General features: G+C 40.4%; 1 protein-coding gene across 2 annotated transcripts in view; it reads right to left on the bottom strand.

Moving 5' to 3' along the window:
* The window catches only part of MMRN1 (multimerin 1), a 93279-nt gene extending 82884 nt beyond the window's left edge, over positions 1–10395 (bottom strand). For both annotated transcript variants that reach the window (XM_060779240.2, XM_060779242.2), the window contains exon 1: positions 9571–10395. In XM_060779240.2, the coding sequence (XP_060635223.2) occupies positions 9571–10112 (542 nt within the window). In that variant the 5' untranslated portion in view covers positions 10113–10395. The remainder of the gene's footprint in view (positions 1–9570) is intronic.
* Between the last annotated feature and the right edge of the window lie 6979 nt (positions 10396–17374).

The raw sequence follows: 17374 nt of genomic DNA, 5'->3' as shown, positions 1-17374 counted from the left end.
GACTTCATAGGGCCAAACTATTTGAGGCAACATTTTGATTAACAGGGACTGTGATATCATTCTCCCTACCACCCTGTTCCCTGTGGATAATTCTCACAATGTTTAGCATTAGAAGACATGTGTTTCTCATGTGTCTCCCAATTATACCCAGTGAAGAAAATATCTGGACATATCTCCACTCCCCCCCAACCCAAACAACAACACATAAGTAGTGGTGTTAGATAGGGTGCACTACTTACAAAGTGAGTTTGTGTTTTTTAGGGATAAATGTGGGCCCAGCAAATATCTTTAAGACTATCTTCATATGCTAAAAGAATTACCAGTATGTAAAAAAATTAAGGTTATCCTTGATATTAAGTCTAGTCATGTCCAACTCTGGGGGATGGTGCTCATCCCCATTTCTAAGCCGAAGAGTCAGGGTTGTCTGCAGACACTTCCTAGGTAATATGGCCAGCATGACTTCATGGAGCGCCATTACCTTCCCACAGAAGTGGTACCTATTGATCTACTCACATTTGCATGTTTTCAAACTGCTATGTTGGCGGAAGCCTGGCCTAACAGCAGGAGCTCACCCTGCTCTCCGGATTTGAACCGCCGACCTTTTGGTCAGCAAGCTTAGCAGCTCAGGCCTGCTAAAACAATTAAAAGACACAGTAATGTTAAAGTGAAATTTCCTATTCCTTTATCGCCATAATTCTCTTATCAAGCAATAAAATGGGTTGAGAGTGTAGAAGCGATGCAATCAGAAGTGGACAAACTTACTGTCATTTTTTGGGGGGTCTTACCTGATATTACGGTTACTAGAGTGAAAATTAGTGAGGGCTTTTGTCCCTTTCATGGTTGTATAAAAGAGAAGATTCCAGCAGGTGTTGCTAGTTATTAAATGGCAAGCAACACCTGCTAAACTTCTATATAATTATGAAAGGTACTGAAGCTCTCTCCATTTTATTGAAAGCTAGCAACACTACCTGGTACCATTATCTCCCTTCCTGTTGCAAGGTTCCCTCTGGGCCCCCCTCACCACAATTCATGATTAGCAACAGAAAACACTGCTCCATTCTGGCTTGACTTCAGGTGCCATCATCACAAGACACAGCTTCAAAATATTGCTTGAGGAGGTTCCAGTTCAAGCATCCCCAGCAGGTCACCATCCATCATCTTTTAACAGATGTTCAGAGAAGAACATCCATCACTTCTCTAGGCAATGCTTCCATTGCTGAACCACTCATTATCAAGAAGTTTCTTCTAATGTTCAATTGAAATCTCCCCTCCTATGGCTTAAAACAGTGAACATACTTGCCCTTTCTTCCAGGTGATAGCTCTTGGGGTATTTAAAGGGTTCAGTCATGTCATCCTTTATCTTCTCTTCACCAAACTGAACAAGCCCAGATCCTTCAACCCCTTCTTGAATGTTTTGTTCTCCATAGCTTCCATCATTCTTGTTGCCCTTCTCTGAACCTGTCCCAGCTTGTCAGTGTTGTCAGTGAATCAATGTTTCTTGCCTTATACATTTAAAAAAATGCATTGTGTATTTGGGGGAAAAACTATTTCCAAGCAGCAAATATAACTTAACATGACAACAGAGGAAGTAGGCATCCCATGCAAAAAAAATTGCTCCCTCTCCCCACCATCCCCTTCTAAGCCAGTAATTCTCTTCAATGAAACATTCATCTCCACTCTCTAACCTGCCACTCTTGATGAAGTGAGCTATTACAACCTGTCGATTGGACTGAAAATGACAATCTTCAATGTCCTCAACTCTCCAAAAGTACAAACTAAGTAACTACTTTAGAAAATGCAAAGATGCAACTTGCAGGATGTTCTGTTTTACTGACTACCTTTGTCCTAGATTTTTTCCCCAGTAGCCCCCAGTGGTACAACTGATTAAACCACTGAGCTGCTGAACTTGCTGACTGAAAGGTTGGTGGTTCAAATTTGGGGAGCGGGGGGAGCTCTCACTGTTAGCCCCAGCTTTTGCCAACCTAGCAGTTTGAAAATGTGCCAATGTGAGTAGATCAATAGGTACCTCTTCGGTGGAAAGTAATGGCGCTCCAAGTAGTCATGCTGTTCACATGACCTTGGAAACGTTAACAGACAATGTGAACTCTTTGGTCTTGGAGATGAGCACCACTCTCCAAAGTCAGACATGACTAGACTTAATATCAAGGGGAAACCTTTATCTTTACCTTTTTCCAATAATTTCATAGAGTATTAATCAGAATTTTATTTGGGAGGGTGGAGGGGCTAAGAGGGCTGGATAGTCCACTTTTTATTAAGTCAAGTTAATTGGCGCAAATGAATATGTATAACATTGCAAATAGAAACAGTCAGAAGGCTCATATGCTTCACTGTTAAGTGAGACAAACTAGAAGAATTCAGAAAATTGTCAATAATAATAAAATAATTGATGCATACTTGTGACCTATACCTCAGACAGGAGCGTTTTACATTATCATATAGAATAGACACTTGGGGCATGATGGAAATATAATCAGGCTTTCTACCAGTGGCTCAAATAAGGGCAGCACAGTTCCTTCACCCTCAATGATTATAATCTCATAACAGCTTCACCTGAGCAATCAAAGGAGACCTGAGAGAGAAATTAGATTTTTGGGTGCCATTTCCCACACTGTTGAACAAGCACATAGTCCTCGGATGAAACCCAATAATCTTCCTTGCACGAGGGGTTGGGAAACCTGTACTTAGATTTGATTGTCACGAGAGGAGTGTTGAAAGCTACTGTGTATGTTTTCAGTAATTAACATCTTTATTTAAAGCTCAGACTTAACAGCTGCAGGTTATATAACTGTGCTTTCTTTCTGTTCACTCAGTGGCATAGGGTGGTAACTAGAGTGTAGGTTGAATGTTATTCAGTCAGCCCTCTGTATCCACAGGTTCTGCATCCATGACTTGAAAAAATTCCCCCCAAAAAACCCATAATAACCCCCCCCCCAAAAAAAAACCCAAGCCTTGATTTTGCCATTTTACTATGTCATTGTACTTGAGCATCCATGGACTCCTGACGTAATCTGTTCTGTTTCTTTCTGATCCAGGAGATACCAAGAGTCTACAATATTACCTAGACTAATTCTCACTGAATTGCTTTAAGAGTTCCTATGGCACTCTTTGAATGCTTAATTTCTGTTACTGATATTTTATGATGGAAGGGAGACATATTTTGAACTATACTCAAATACTCAACTGTAAAAAGGATTAAGGGTTTGGGTCAGCTCCCCTATGCACACATTTGCAGCTGCTCAGTTTTGCAAAAAGTACATAAGGAGAGACATTATTAGAATGTATAAAACTGACCATAGTATGGAAGAACTACTCATGGTCATCTGTGGAAGCAGAATGTTGGGAGATTGAGCAGATATAAGAAGAAGGATGTCATCACACTGATCAAAGTTTAATTGTGGGATTTGCTACAGGAAAGATAATGGTCACCACTTTGGGCAACTTTAAACTAATATTGGTGGTAGATGGAACTATTGGTGCCTTTTAGGCAAGATGGATATAAACCCTCGTACTTAAAGAAATCTCCCTCTGTATTTCAGTCTAGGGAACACAAGACAGAAGGTTCACTTGTGCAAAGTTTCCTGCTGGTAACTTCTCAATAAGCAACTTCTTGACTAGGTGTCAACGTAATACTAGACTGCGCAATAGGGGTAATGCATCATGCCTATTCTAATGCACTTCTGCCATGCTTGCTGCTATGGGATCTATGATGAAGGCCTTCAAGCAGAAGCTGGGCAGACACCTGTTTGGACTGCACTGGTCCAATGGCATTACTAGGACTGGACCAGAGGGTGCATCCTGAAGGCCCATGTTTGTGAGGCCCTTAGATGTAGAACAACCTTCAGAAGAGGAGGTGAATGCCATAAGTAGTGATGCTACCAGGCACGATTATGATGGATCAGGAAGAGACAGAACAGTGATTACGTCAGGAGGACAGGCTAGGAGAGTAGAGCCCCCAAAAGGTACATTGACTGTGGTATCCTCTAGGCTGGCAGTGCCCACTCTGGTTGTGTATTGGGGTTGACCTTAGTGGACTAGAAAGTTGCCTCCATGCTAATGATGGCTCAAGATTCCCCATTGGTTGGGGTGGGAGAGGTAGATGAACTGACTTCATCAATGAACCTTACAAGATTAATTTTTCTTGTACAGAGAAGATCTGCTACTGGCCCCACCCCACTTGCCACTTTTTTTCTTACTCGTCTCCAGCTAGCTCCAGATTTCTTTTTCTGAAGGATCCTTCCTCAGACCCAGCTATGGAGAGGCAAGTGTGCTGAAAAATTAATTGCATTGTGGTGGCATAGGTGATCTTCCAACTACTCTACCCACAATGACTTGTTCCAAAGCCATCTCATGACAAGGGGCTTGGGGAGTCTGGGCAGCTCTGAAGAGCAATGTTGCCATTTCCCAACAATGGAATTCTGTCTTTTGAACATTTTATGTTTCTGCATTTCAACAATTCTATCTCAGCCATGATTTTTCCCAGATGGAAACTAAAGAAGATGCGAGATGTCTGCCAATATGATGGTAGTCTACACTTCCCTCTTAATAGCCTGGCTTTTCAAAGGACTGCATCACTTTCCCCATTTTATACTCTACATTTACAAAATAGACAATGCCATGAGTAACTATATTCCAAATATAGTTTGTTTATGCTGCTTCTTAGAACATTTTAATACCTCATTTTATTGCTGGATTTATCTCTAGCCCCTATTGTAAAAGTTCTCTAAAGCTCATTCTGGTCCACAGTGTTAAATTTATCTCTGCAATATAACATTAGCCAATTGCTATTTCAGCATGAAAAAGCACAAGGGAGGAAAAGAATTTTGGTAATTTGTACAATTTGTTCCTTGCAAACACCATATGAACAAAGAACCTAATTCTGTCATAGTCCTTATTTATATTATTCATGGAAATAAATCCATTTTTAAAAAAATCTGGGTTATTTGAATGGTTTGTGTGCATCTTTGGGAGGTGGGATATATGCTATGCAGCACAAACCTAGGAATGTTTACCCTGAAGTTTCACTGTTTCCAATCAGGCTTACTTCCTGGTAAATTGCAAATAAGAGTGGAGCCCTGGCAAGAGAAAAGTTAAATAATTCAGGTTTGCACTACTGCCAGCCAATGTGGTAAAGTTGTTAGTATGGTAGAATCATTGAATCATAGAGTTGGAAGAGATGTCATGGGCCATCCAATCCAACCCCCTGCCAAGAAGCAGGAAAATCACAATCAAAGCACCCCCGACAGATGGCCATCCAGCCTCTGTTTAAAAGCCTCCAAAGAAGGAGCCTCCACCACATGGCGGGACAGAGAGTTCCACTGCTGAACAGCTCTCACAACCAGGAAGTTCTTCCTAATGTTTAGATAGAATCTCCTTTCTTGTAGTTTGAAGCCATTGTTCCGTGTCCTAGTCTCCAGGGCAGCAGGAAATGAGCTTCCTCCCTCCTTTCTATGACATCCCCTCACATATTTATACATGGCCATCTTGTCTCCTCTAAGCCTTCTCTTCTGAAGGATAAACATGCCCAGCTCTTTAAACCACTCCTCATAGGGCTTGTTCTCCAGACCCTTGATCATTTTAGTCACCCTCCTCTGGACAAATTCTACCTTTTAATATCTCCCATCAATTGCAGTGCCCGGAATTGGACATAGTATTCCAGATGTGGTTTGACCAAAGCAGAACAGAGGGGTAGCATGACTTTCCTGGATCTAGACACCATGCTCCTATTAATGCAGGTAAAATGTAGTCGACTGCATTTTCCAATATGAAAATGCACTGCTGGCTGAGAGATTCTGGAAGTCATATTCAGATACTAAAAGACAAGGGAGTTACGGATGGATGGGAATTTCTCAAGAGTGAAATACTCAAGGCGCAATTGCAAACCGTGCCAACAAAGAAAAAAATAGGACAAGTGCAAAGAAGCCAGAATGGATGTCCAAAGAACTTCTAATTGTGCTAAGACACAAAAGAGACATGCACAAGAAGTGGAAAAAGGGAGAAATCACCAAAGAAGAATTCAAACAAATAGCCAACACCTGTAGGGAAAAGGTCCGCAAGGCTAAAGCACAAAACGAGCTCAGGCTTGCCAGGGACATTAAAAACAATAAAAAGGGCTTCTATTCTTATGTCAATAGAAAAAGGAAAAACAAGGAGGCGATAGGACCTCTTCGAGGAGAAGATGGGGCAATGCTGACAGGGGATAGGGAAAAGGCAGAACGACTTAATGCCTTCTTTGCCTCGGTCTTCTCACAAAAAGAGAGTCTTCAACCTCAGCAAGATGGAGTGGATGAGGGATTGGAGGACATCCAACCCCAAATTGGGAAAGAAGTCGTCCAGGAATACCTGGCCGCTCTTAATGAGTTCAAGTCCCCAGGGCCAGATCAACTACACCCAAGAGTATTGAACTAGCGGAAGTCATTTTGGAACCATTGGCAACCATCTTTGAGAGTTCTTGGAGAACGGGAGAAGTTCCAGCAGATTGGAGGAGGGCCAATGTGGTCCCAATCTTCAAGAAGGGAAAAAAGGATGACCCAAACAACTACCATCCGGTCAGCCTCACGTCGATACCGGGCAAGATTCTGGAAAAGATTGTTAAGGAAGCGGTCTGCAAACACTTAGAAACAAATGCAGTCATCGCTAATAGTCAACATGGATTTATCAAAGACAAGTCATGCCAAACTAATCTGATCTCTTTCTTCGATAGAGCTACAAGCTGGGTAGATGCGGGGAATGCCGTGGATGTAGCGTACCTGGATTTCAGTAAGGCCTTCGACAAGGTCCCCCATGACCTTCTGGCAAGGAAACTAGTCCAATGTGGGCTAGGCAAAACTACGGTGAGGTGGATCTGTAATTGGTTAAGAGGACGAACACAGAGGGTGCTCACCAATGCTTCCTCTTCATCTTGGAAAGAAGTGACAAGTGGAGTGCCACAGGGTTCCGTCCTGGGCCCGGTCCTGTTCAACATCTTTATTAATGACTTAGATGAAGGGCTAGAAGGCATGATCATCAAGTTTGCAGATGACACCAAATTGGGAGGGAGAGCCAATAGTCCAGAGGACAGGAGCAGAATTCAAAACGATCTTGACAGATTAGAGAGATGGGCCAAAACTAACAAAATGAAGTTCAACAGTGACAAATGCAAGATACTCCACTTTGGCAGAAAAAATGAAATGCAAAGATACAGAATGGGTGACGCCTGGCTCGAGAGCAGTACGTGTGAAACAGATCTTGGAGTCCTCGTGGACAACAAGTTAAACATGAGCCAACAATGTGATGTGGCGGCAAAAAAAGCCAATGGGATTTTGGCCTGCATCAATAGGAGCATAGTGTCTAGATCTAGGGAAGTAATGCTACCCCTCTATTCTGCTTTGGTTAGACCACATCTGGAATACTGTGTCCAATTCTGGGCACCACAGTTCAAGAGAGATATTGACAAGCTGGAATGTGTCCAGAGGAGGGCGACTAAAATGTTCAAGGGTCTGGAGAACAAGCCCTATGAGGAGCGGCTTAGGGAACTGTGCATGTTTAGCCTGAAGAAGATAAGGCTGAGAGGAGATATGATAGCCATGTATAAATATGTGAGAGGAAGCCACAGGGAGGAGGGAGCAAGCTTGTTTTCTGCTTCCTTGGAGACTAGGACGTGGAACAATGGCTTCAAACTACAAGAGAGGAGATTCCATCTGAACATTAGGAAGAACTTCCTGACTGTGAGAGCCATTCAGCATTGGAACTCTCTGCCCCGGAGTGTGATGGAGGCTCCTTCTTTGGAAGCTTTTAAACAGAGGCTGGATGGCCATCTGTCAGGGGTGATTTGAATGCAATATTCCTGCTTCTTGGCAGGGGGTTGGACTGGATGGCCCATGAGGTCTCTTCCAACTCTTTGATTCTATGATTCTATTATTCTAAAAAAGTAAATTTTAAAGCTCTAAATATAACCCTTCCTCAAAAACTGCCAGTGATCAAGATGACAGGAAAAGATGGAAACAATGCAAATAATTCTTATAAGTAAATTACATCAGGAAAAATGATGAAACCTTCACCTGCATTACTACCATCCAATCCTCCCCCACAACTATCTCTATACACTGAAAATATGGCCATTTCACATTGGGAGCAGGAGCAGTTTATGGCTCCTTTGTCAATGGAATGGTGTAGGTCTTTATATGAACTAGAAAGGGGCTCTCCAAAGTACTGAAATTAGAGCGCTTCTTTAAAATTTAGCCAGGAGAAAATTCACAACAGTGAGTACCAACAGTTGCAATTGATTGGGAAGTCTGATTGTGTTTCTCCTTCACCATTTTGACCATTGCTTGGTTGCTGAAGGGAAGACAAACAGAAGCACTGGTTGGATATGATGCAAACTTGCCACTTACAACCCAGATAAGAAGCACAGTCCTTCAGATTTCAGGATACTACAACAAAAAGCAAAGCAGCAAGTCTAGTTACCAATTTCTTTCCAGGTTCTGTCCAACAGTCTCCTCTACCCCACAAGTGACACACCTGAAATGTTGTTGACCAACAGAAGAGAAAAGGCAGTCCAGAAGACAAATACAGAAGAGGGAAGAAGGACCAGGGATATCTTGACTCTGATCTCAAATCTAACCTGAAATATTCTTAGGCTATCATGAAATTTTAAAAATACTTAGGAACTCTAGATCTAGGAAACAATTATTACTATTCTTATGTTTCCTTTGTGAGTGTTTGGTCTCCCCCATTTATTATATGGTGGCAATGATCTTTGAATATATGGTAGCAATCCATGGTTGAAAATGGAAATGTCCTGGCCAGTTAAGCTTCACTGGTTGCAGGCTAGGATTTCAAAGGATGGCTTTGTTTTAAGAACACTGAATTGCTGTGTTCTCTTTATTTATTGCCAGTGAGACAAAAAACAACACCTTGTCAACAATGATAATGATGTCAACAGAGATGTTTTGCACATACCGTTCAATTGCTGTATACATCTTCTCTTGTTCTAAATTTCTGTTGAAAAGAAAAATGGAGCACTTTGCACTGTAGAATCTGTTTAAAGCCTTAAGAGATTTCTGCAGTCTAGCTTTTTGCAGCATTATAGCTGTTGTTCCCACCATCATATCCCAGCCATTTAGTGCACCTACCCTTCTACAGCAGTGAACATATGGGACATTCCTCATTAAATTACTATTTACCTCATGAATCCTGCCTTTAAAAAAATCAAAAGGATTTTTTCAATAAATATTATCATGATCATTCTTGGTTTTAATTGCCAATAAATCCACTGTTCTATGAACTGTAGAACAGTAGCCATGCCAAGTTGCACAGCTTGACATTTTTACTACAACTCCTGTAACCCAAGTATTAGTCTAAGATCTAAATCCAATCACCAGTTTCAACAAAAGGAGAACCACTGAATAAATGAGGTTACACAAGTGTTGGTTTACCACGCAACAAGCGATTCAGTGGTTCATCTCTAGGTGGGACTAGCAATTAGATGGCAAGTCCCCAACAGTTAGCTTTTCCATGCTTTGTCTAACAATACTGAGCAGATAAAAGGAAAACAATATATATTTTGCTTACTTCCCCCTGGTGGTTTCAAAGCTAGGTTTTTTCAAGTCCACATTTGGCTTGCTGCTGATGCTGTTGTAACCTGATTGTCTAGACGATCTGCTCACCGTTGCTCCTTTCAAAGCTTCCCTTTCAAGAGGACCTTTTCGAGGAATGATTTGTGCTTGAGTTTTTGTGCTGTTCGATAAAACAGATGGTTTTCCATTTGAAAAATCACTGTTAATGTTGCCACCACTAGGATTTGTACGATTTAAAGATGTCTTCTTCAGTGTTATTGCTGGCATTTGCAATCCTTGAATTTCTTCCACAAGTGAAGGAGAACCATGTTTTGCATCCACCACCTGAGTTGTGTTTTCTAAAACAGTCGACTTCTCTGTGGTAGGAGGCAAAGGTGTTGTCAATACGAATCCCTTTATTCTGATCAAAGTCAAGTCAGGCTGACTTGTTTCCATTTCACTTTCCACAGATGTGGTAAGGGCCATGCCAGTTGAATTGGCCCCTGTGCTGCTCCATTTTAGGCACAATAAAACCAAAATCAAGAGTACCTCCTTCATTCTCTTGGCTTGTTTGAATTAACAAGTCCCTTAGTAAGTTTTTGTAGCTGGCTTCTCCTGCCTCTTCCCCTTCAAACTGTTGCTTTCACAATGAACCTGCAGAGAATGGCCCATCTGGGGATTTTTGTTTGTGGTGCAGAAAGGAAACAGGTTTTTAACATTCGAAAGTGGAGCGGGGAAGCTCCATTTCCTGTTTCTTTGGATTCCTCTGTAACCTGTGACCTCTTGGAGCTATGGAACAAGCAATCCTTAGGAAAAGGCTACAAAGATGTCTTTGTGGGAGCTGCAGGATGGGAAATAAAGGCACAATGTGAACATGGAAACAAGTTGTCAGTAAAAAAAAATGAAAGGGGATGGGTGGAGCAGAAGAATTGCTGAGTAACTTCCTTTTCCCATCAATGAGCAACAGAACGTGAGAGACCTCAACTGTACCATTTGAAATTGTATCATGTCATAAAGTTTAAACACCTCGTGTGTCTGAAGACTATATAAAATTCATGTGTAATATTTTTGTTATGTGTCTTTTATCACTACCACTCAATGGTCCAGCTACATCCCTGCTTAGTGCTTACATATCATTACATTTTTTTCTCATGCTATTTTCATGCCATAGGATTTCTACTTTCTGTTCTGCTACTAGGGAGCACTGCATGTACTTCTGTCTTCTTTTAATTTGGTCCTATTCATGTTGATGGAATGTTTTCTGTGGTGTATGAAACAACGATTCTATCCCATTGTGTTATCAGTCTGTGACAGTGTGGGACACGTTACACATCATGAGAAGCCATGGTGTGCTGAACCTTGAAAGTTATGATCCTATCCAACTCTACTAACAAGCTATGGGTGGTTAACTAGTTACAAACCAGATACTCAATTGTTGGCTAATAGATTTTAGTTTAGACTATGGGTTATAGTGATGTGTGATCCTCAATATCAGTTTTTCACTGGCCTTTCCCTCTCAACTGGTCATTTTGAAGACACTGACCAGAAGCAACAAGGCAACTATGATTTTTTGGTCATTTGCCCTGCAATTTGTAGTTTAAACAAAAAAATATGATTTATCGTGATGCGTGAACATTCCTTATAGATTAAATTAAAGCAGGACTACAATGGGTGAAGTTTCAAGAGTATCCCTTTCAGACTTTTGTGAGTATTCCAAATAATTATGCCCAAAGGATCACATGCTCTAAACAAGCAAGAACTGCAGAAGAAACATCACCATTGCACCCCACCTCCCACACCCGGGTTTATACTGTCTCTTGGATCTCTGAATTTACTAGAGACATGAGAAAAGTGAGACAATGGCAACAGAAATGGTTCCAGTTCCTCTCATCTTGTTTCCAAACTGATACAAATCAGAACATGCCTAGGAGGATTAAGACACACATTGAATCAACCAAAGTGAGTTTTCTTGTTGTTGGAAACAAATATGAACCAGTTCCAAAGAGAAATACACTCATTATAGCTATACTTAGTTTAATTGTGAATAATGTCACAATAAAACCAACAGAAGTTTGTTGCATGCTCCAACCGTTGGTTTGAGATCAGGTCCTCAACCCATTTGCTAGTCCCAGCTAGAGTAGATCCTTTGAATCAATGGATGGTGTATAAATGTTGAATTTCCAATTAGTCATTGGTCTGAATCACATTGCTTCCAACCAGAACAGAAAAACTGAATCAGTTGTTGAATGGTGAGTCAATATGAAAGTAAAATCAATTGGTTCAATTTTGGTAATTGATGTAATTGGTCTGATCTAGTTTAAATTAAATAATTTTATTTTATGTATGTTATGTCTTTCTTTCAACAGGGCACTCAAAGTGACTGACAGCAAGGCAAAAACAAGATAAAGCTAAAAGTCTGGTGATAAAAAGTTGAACTAAATATTAGGGCTGGGCGGTTTCATTTCGTTAATTCGTAATTCGTTAAAAATTCGTTATTTTTTTTATAACGAAGCAATAACAAACCATTCTGGAGCAACTTAAAAACGAAACGAATTTTTAAATTCGTTTCGTAAATGCTTCGGATTCGTTATGTATTCATTTCATTATCGGTTTGAGGTCATTTCGTTATTATTTCTGCATGTCTGGGGCAAGTATTATAGTTGTTTTTTGTTTAATTAGTGAAAAAAAATTATAATATCACACCAACAGTCAACAACAGAGGGAGAGGGAAGCTTCAGAAGTTCCCCCTGTCCCATTTGGAGGTTTTTTAGCGTATTGCGCGGTCGCATCCGCCATTAACGAATCGATTCGTTATTGTTTTGTAATTGTTTCGTATTTTTTTACATTTACAAAATTTTGTAAATATCGAACTTATTAAAAGAAAAATTTCGGAATTCTTTTAAATATTGAAACGCAAAAACCCCCAAAAAACGAATCGATTTTAGAAACAAATTTTTCCGTTGTTACCCAGGCCTACTAAATATCATATTAAAACACAATTCTACACTAACGGACATAAGAATAAAGATTATCTCCTAATAGTCTTATGATCCTAACTTAGAAGCAGCAATTGAATTTAGAACCAAGTGCGTCAACATCATGGAGATTGACACTACTTAGATTTTCCTTCTTGGTCACCATACTCCCTGAAGCTGGGTATGATTGGAGATGGAAAAAACCTGAAGCTAGCATAGATGTTTATGTAAGCAAAGTAGAGTTACATACTTGCAAGCAACCTGCCAAACACTGGAGCAATTGACTCAATGTAACTAAAAGGCAAGTATATCCTCTGAGCCAGTTTGGGCAGCTGCTAAAGTGGCTTCCTGATTTATCTGCTGTGAGTAGAAAGATTCCTTGCAGCCTATGCAGCTGACATTGCATTAGCAACACTCCTTGGGACCAGGAAAAGTACTGTATAAGATATAAACAACTGAGATCAGCCAGCCAGAGCTGCTGTGCTAAAATACATCTGTAACACCAGGTCCCTCCTGTTTACATTGCTACCTGTGCTTTCAAAAGCCAAGCACTCTGGTTTCTCAAGGCTGAACAACCCTTCCACAAAAGGGTAATTGCTATGTAGGTAATATAAAAAGCAGGTCACTCCCTCCCTGTTTCCCAGCACTTTAATAGAATTGTTGAGTCAAAACCTAAGGCAGATATGCTGATGTTTTAGGATGGTAAATCAATGGTCCTGGTCAGAATAAATTACCTTTCCTTTCCCAGCACATTTCAACAAGATTAGAAAACAACCATGGCCTGAATTTAATTAAAGATGGCAGGGTGGAAGATGCTACCCAGGAAAACAGAGGAGATATCATAGGCTTAGTCTTCCTTCTCTTTAGAGACCAAGAATTTAGGTGCAAATCTGGGGCACGAGAGAGAAGTGAAGTCATAATTGGGGCCACACAGGCAGCAGTGTTATAGAAGGGATACTTAGGAAATGCGATGCTGTGCAATCCCCCCCCCCCCCGAGTGATGCTGACCTTTCTAAGCCCCTGCACAAAAGTACGGTTTATCTTGATCATACTTGGGGGCGGCAGTGGCACATTCATTCATCCTATGCACATAATAAAATGAATGCTCATATCCTACAGAGACCCAGCGAGATATTGTGTTTGAGTGTAGTATTAGTACTCTAGGAGACCAAGGCTTGAATCCCCACTTGGCTATGGAAACCCACTGGGTGGGTGATCTTGGACAAGTCAGTTTCTTTTCCTCAGAGGAATATAATGGTACTCCGTCCCCTAAAAATTCTTACTATGGAAAATTTTGTGATGAATTCATCTTAGAGTCATCGTAAGTTGGAAATTATTTGAAGGTGCACACATAATCCATAACAACATAATAATGCCACTGTAAAAAAAACAATGTTTGAGGGCAAAGCTACAGTGGCCACTTAACATGGATTAAAGTCATCTCAAAAACACTGTGTTCAAATGGCACACAGTGCAAGTGTGCACAGGGATACACTATAGAGGCAAAGTCACCACCATTTTTTCAACCAGACATTCAAAAAGGCCTGAAGGAGTGCTGTGGTGGGGAGAGTAGAAAGGTCAGTGCATTTTTCAAGTTCTCTCAGGCTGACTAAGCTTTCACTTTTCACCAGTCCACTCAGAGAAGAGGATTGTTCCTTTTGGGGAGTTGTGGTTTGCCACCATTTTAATGGCATAATTTGATGCCATAGAATCATGGGAGTTGAAGTTCAGTGGGACCCAAGCATGACTAAATACAGAAGACTATGGGTGGTTACAATTTCCATGATTCCATAGCTGTGAGCCATAGCAGTCAAAGTACTGTAGTTCCTTTTTTAGAGTTTTGTCTAATTATATTAAGTATACAGTACAGATCAAGCATGGGCAACCTTTGGCCCTCCAGGTGTTTTGGACTTCAACTCCCACAATTCCCAACAGCCAATAAACTGGCTGGGATTTCTGGGATTTGGCCAGAAATCCCAGCCAGTTTATCAGCTGTTGGGAATTGTGGGAGTTGAAGTCCAAAACACCTGGAGGGCCAAAGGTTGCCCATGCCTGGTGTAGATTCACCCTTGTTCACCACCAACTTTTTAAATTGTGCCTGGAAATGTACCTGTAGCTGCTGCTGACAATCTGACTGCAGATCTTTGGGCCAACTTGTTTGGACTAGGTCCCGTGTATCACCATCTTAGAAACAGACATGCACAGTTGATAAGTATCTTTTTATACCTATTCCAAATTTGTGCTATACAAAGAAATTGCTGTTTTTCATTCTTTTCCTCACTGTGTGTAGGACTAAAAATACAATTTCACAAAATTCTTCTGCTTAAGGATCTTGCACCATTTCATCCCGGAAATCACAACTTGACTTCTTTCAACCACTAACCTGACACACTTAAGAAATTCTATGTTGTATCTTTTGAATGTTGTAATGATTTCAGCAATACACGATTTCCCCAGCCGGATGAACTAGACCGAATCATTTCTCACTTCTCTTTTCAACAAGCCGAAAATGATTGTGCTATTAAGATGCACCCAGAGGAAATTCACACTTTCTCCAATACTTTGTCCCTCCTTGGCTTTCCATATTTTGTCAGTTTGGAATGCTAGTCTAGCATTGCTAGAAAAGAGGAATGGCATCACCAAAAGATGAAAAGTATACAGTTTTGTACAAAATTCACATATATATAATTTACATGGAAAGATGCATATTTTAAAACAATTGCTATAATTTTAAGCAGGAATACAATGCATTTCACTGTAATAAGGACAATCCAGGGTGCACCTATTCTGTAGAACGTATATAGTTTAACACCACTTTGACTGCCATAGCTTGATGCTATGGAATAATGAGAACTGTAGTTTTGCAAGGCCTTTAGTCTTCTTTGCCAAATAGTGCTGAGGTCTCAACAGACTACAACTCATTTGATTCCAAAGCATTGAGCCACATGTGGTGTCAAACTGTATGATTTCTACATCACTTCTGTGTTTTCTGTTCATTTGGTTTCTAGGTAGTGGAAGTATCTGTTGTTTGTACGGGCAGGACAAACCTAATAGAGGACTCCTCCACATAGAAAACTGTCTTCTCCAAATGGTCCCCTCTTTCAACTCTTTAGTCATGCCTCATCCATGAGATTTATATATTATACTATGATGATTTAATATCTTTTTGAAGTACCCGGTGGCATAATGGGTTAAACCCTTGTGCCAGCAGGACTGCTAACCTGCATTTCGAATACGGGGAGAGCAGATTGAACTCCCTATGTCAGCTCCAGCTCCCATGTGGAAACATGAGAGAAGCTTCCCACATGGATAGTAAAATATCAAACATCCAGGCTTGCCCTGGGCAATGTCCTTGCAGTGGCTCCTGACATGAAAAAAGTATCTTATTAGTGACATATGCACCACACATCTTGTGTTGTTGTTCAGTATATCTTTTTTTCCAATGGGAATGCTACAGGTGTCATCATCAAAGCAAGCAGATGAAATGTGGAATCTATGTGAACACTCTCAGATGGATCCATAACTGGCTGAAAATTCATGCCCAAAGAGTCATCATCAATGGCTGCACTTCAAGCTGGAAGGAGATCTCAAGTGTCATAGGCCCTAGAGAAATTGCTCTTCAATATTTTTAACATTGACTTTTGATCATGACGGGATAGAGGGATTCTTTGTCAAATGATACAAAATGGGAGGGGAAACTAACACATTGGAAGATAGGAGCAGAATTTTAAAAAACTAGAAAATAGCTAGAAAAATTATATCAGAAGAACAGCATTTAGATTTTTCAGGGTGGTTTTAATATTCATCATTACACAGAAAAGATATGTATTCTTGGCTTTTTGACATAAATGCTCATCCTCTTGAATGTGTGATATTCAGCACAGCTTAAATTTTTTTTAAAATAGCTACAGTTCCATAGGAAAATAAAAATGTTGATTTTATTGCTTCCTTGCTCAACTGATACTGAGATGTGCAAAGGCTGTGATATCAGACACTTTGCAAAGCCTCTCTAGCATATCCTTTGGTCATGATTTATGTGTCTGGTGAGTGTCCTGATAATGTTAGTACAACAGATTCATCTTTTGTGACACTTCCCATGCTTCCAGTCACAGTCATGTCAGTGTCCACAATTGTATCAGTACATAACAATGTATGCTATTCTACTTCTTTCCACCAAGAATGTGGACAGCCTGAGGGGCAGTAGAAAATCCAGAATAAATAAGATTGCATTCATAGTTTGATTCAAATTTCCTGTTCCATTATAAATTGCTGGAATGCCAATTTAACACCTTCCTGATGTATACAATTAGTGATTCTCAGTCTTTCATCCTCTAGATCAGTAGTTCTCAACCTGGGGTCCCCAGATGTTTTTGGCCTACAACTCCCAGAAATCCCAGCCAGTTTACCAGCTGTTAGAATTTCTGAGAGTTGAAGGCCAAAAACATCTGGAGACCCCAGGTTGAGAACCACTGCTCTAGATGTTTAGGACTTTGGTTTTCATTTCCTAGATAGCTAGAGCTTCTGGTGAAAACCACTAGAAGACCAAAGTTTAAGAAACACTTTGGCCCCTTCTACAATGCCATATAAAGTCCAGATTATCTGCTTTGAACTGGATTGTATGGCAGTGAAGAATCATATAATCCAGTTCAAAGCAGATAATGTGGATTATCTGATTTGATAATCTGGATTTAATTGCAGTGTAGAAGGGACCTGTGTTAGACTACAATCCTTGCCATGGAAGTTCTTGGAATCATGATGAAAGGCTATGATGGCTAAGAGATTAATATAAATTAATATAGCTTTTCCAAAAAATACAGTTTAAAAGCAGCTCTCTTAATAAAGATC

The sequence above is a fragment of the Anolis sagrei genome, chromosome 5 (genome assembly GCF_037176765.1).
Source record: "Anolis sagrei isolate rAnoSag1 chromosome 5, rAnoSag1.mat, whole genome shotgun sequence".
NCBI lineage: Eukaryota > Metazoa > Chordata > Lepidosauria > Squamata > Dactyloidae > Anolis > Anolis sagrei.
This window is presented reverse-complemented; position numbering and strand designations above follow the sequence as displayed.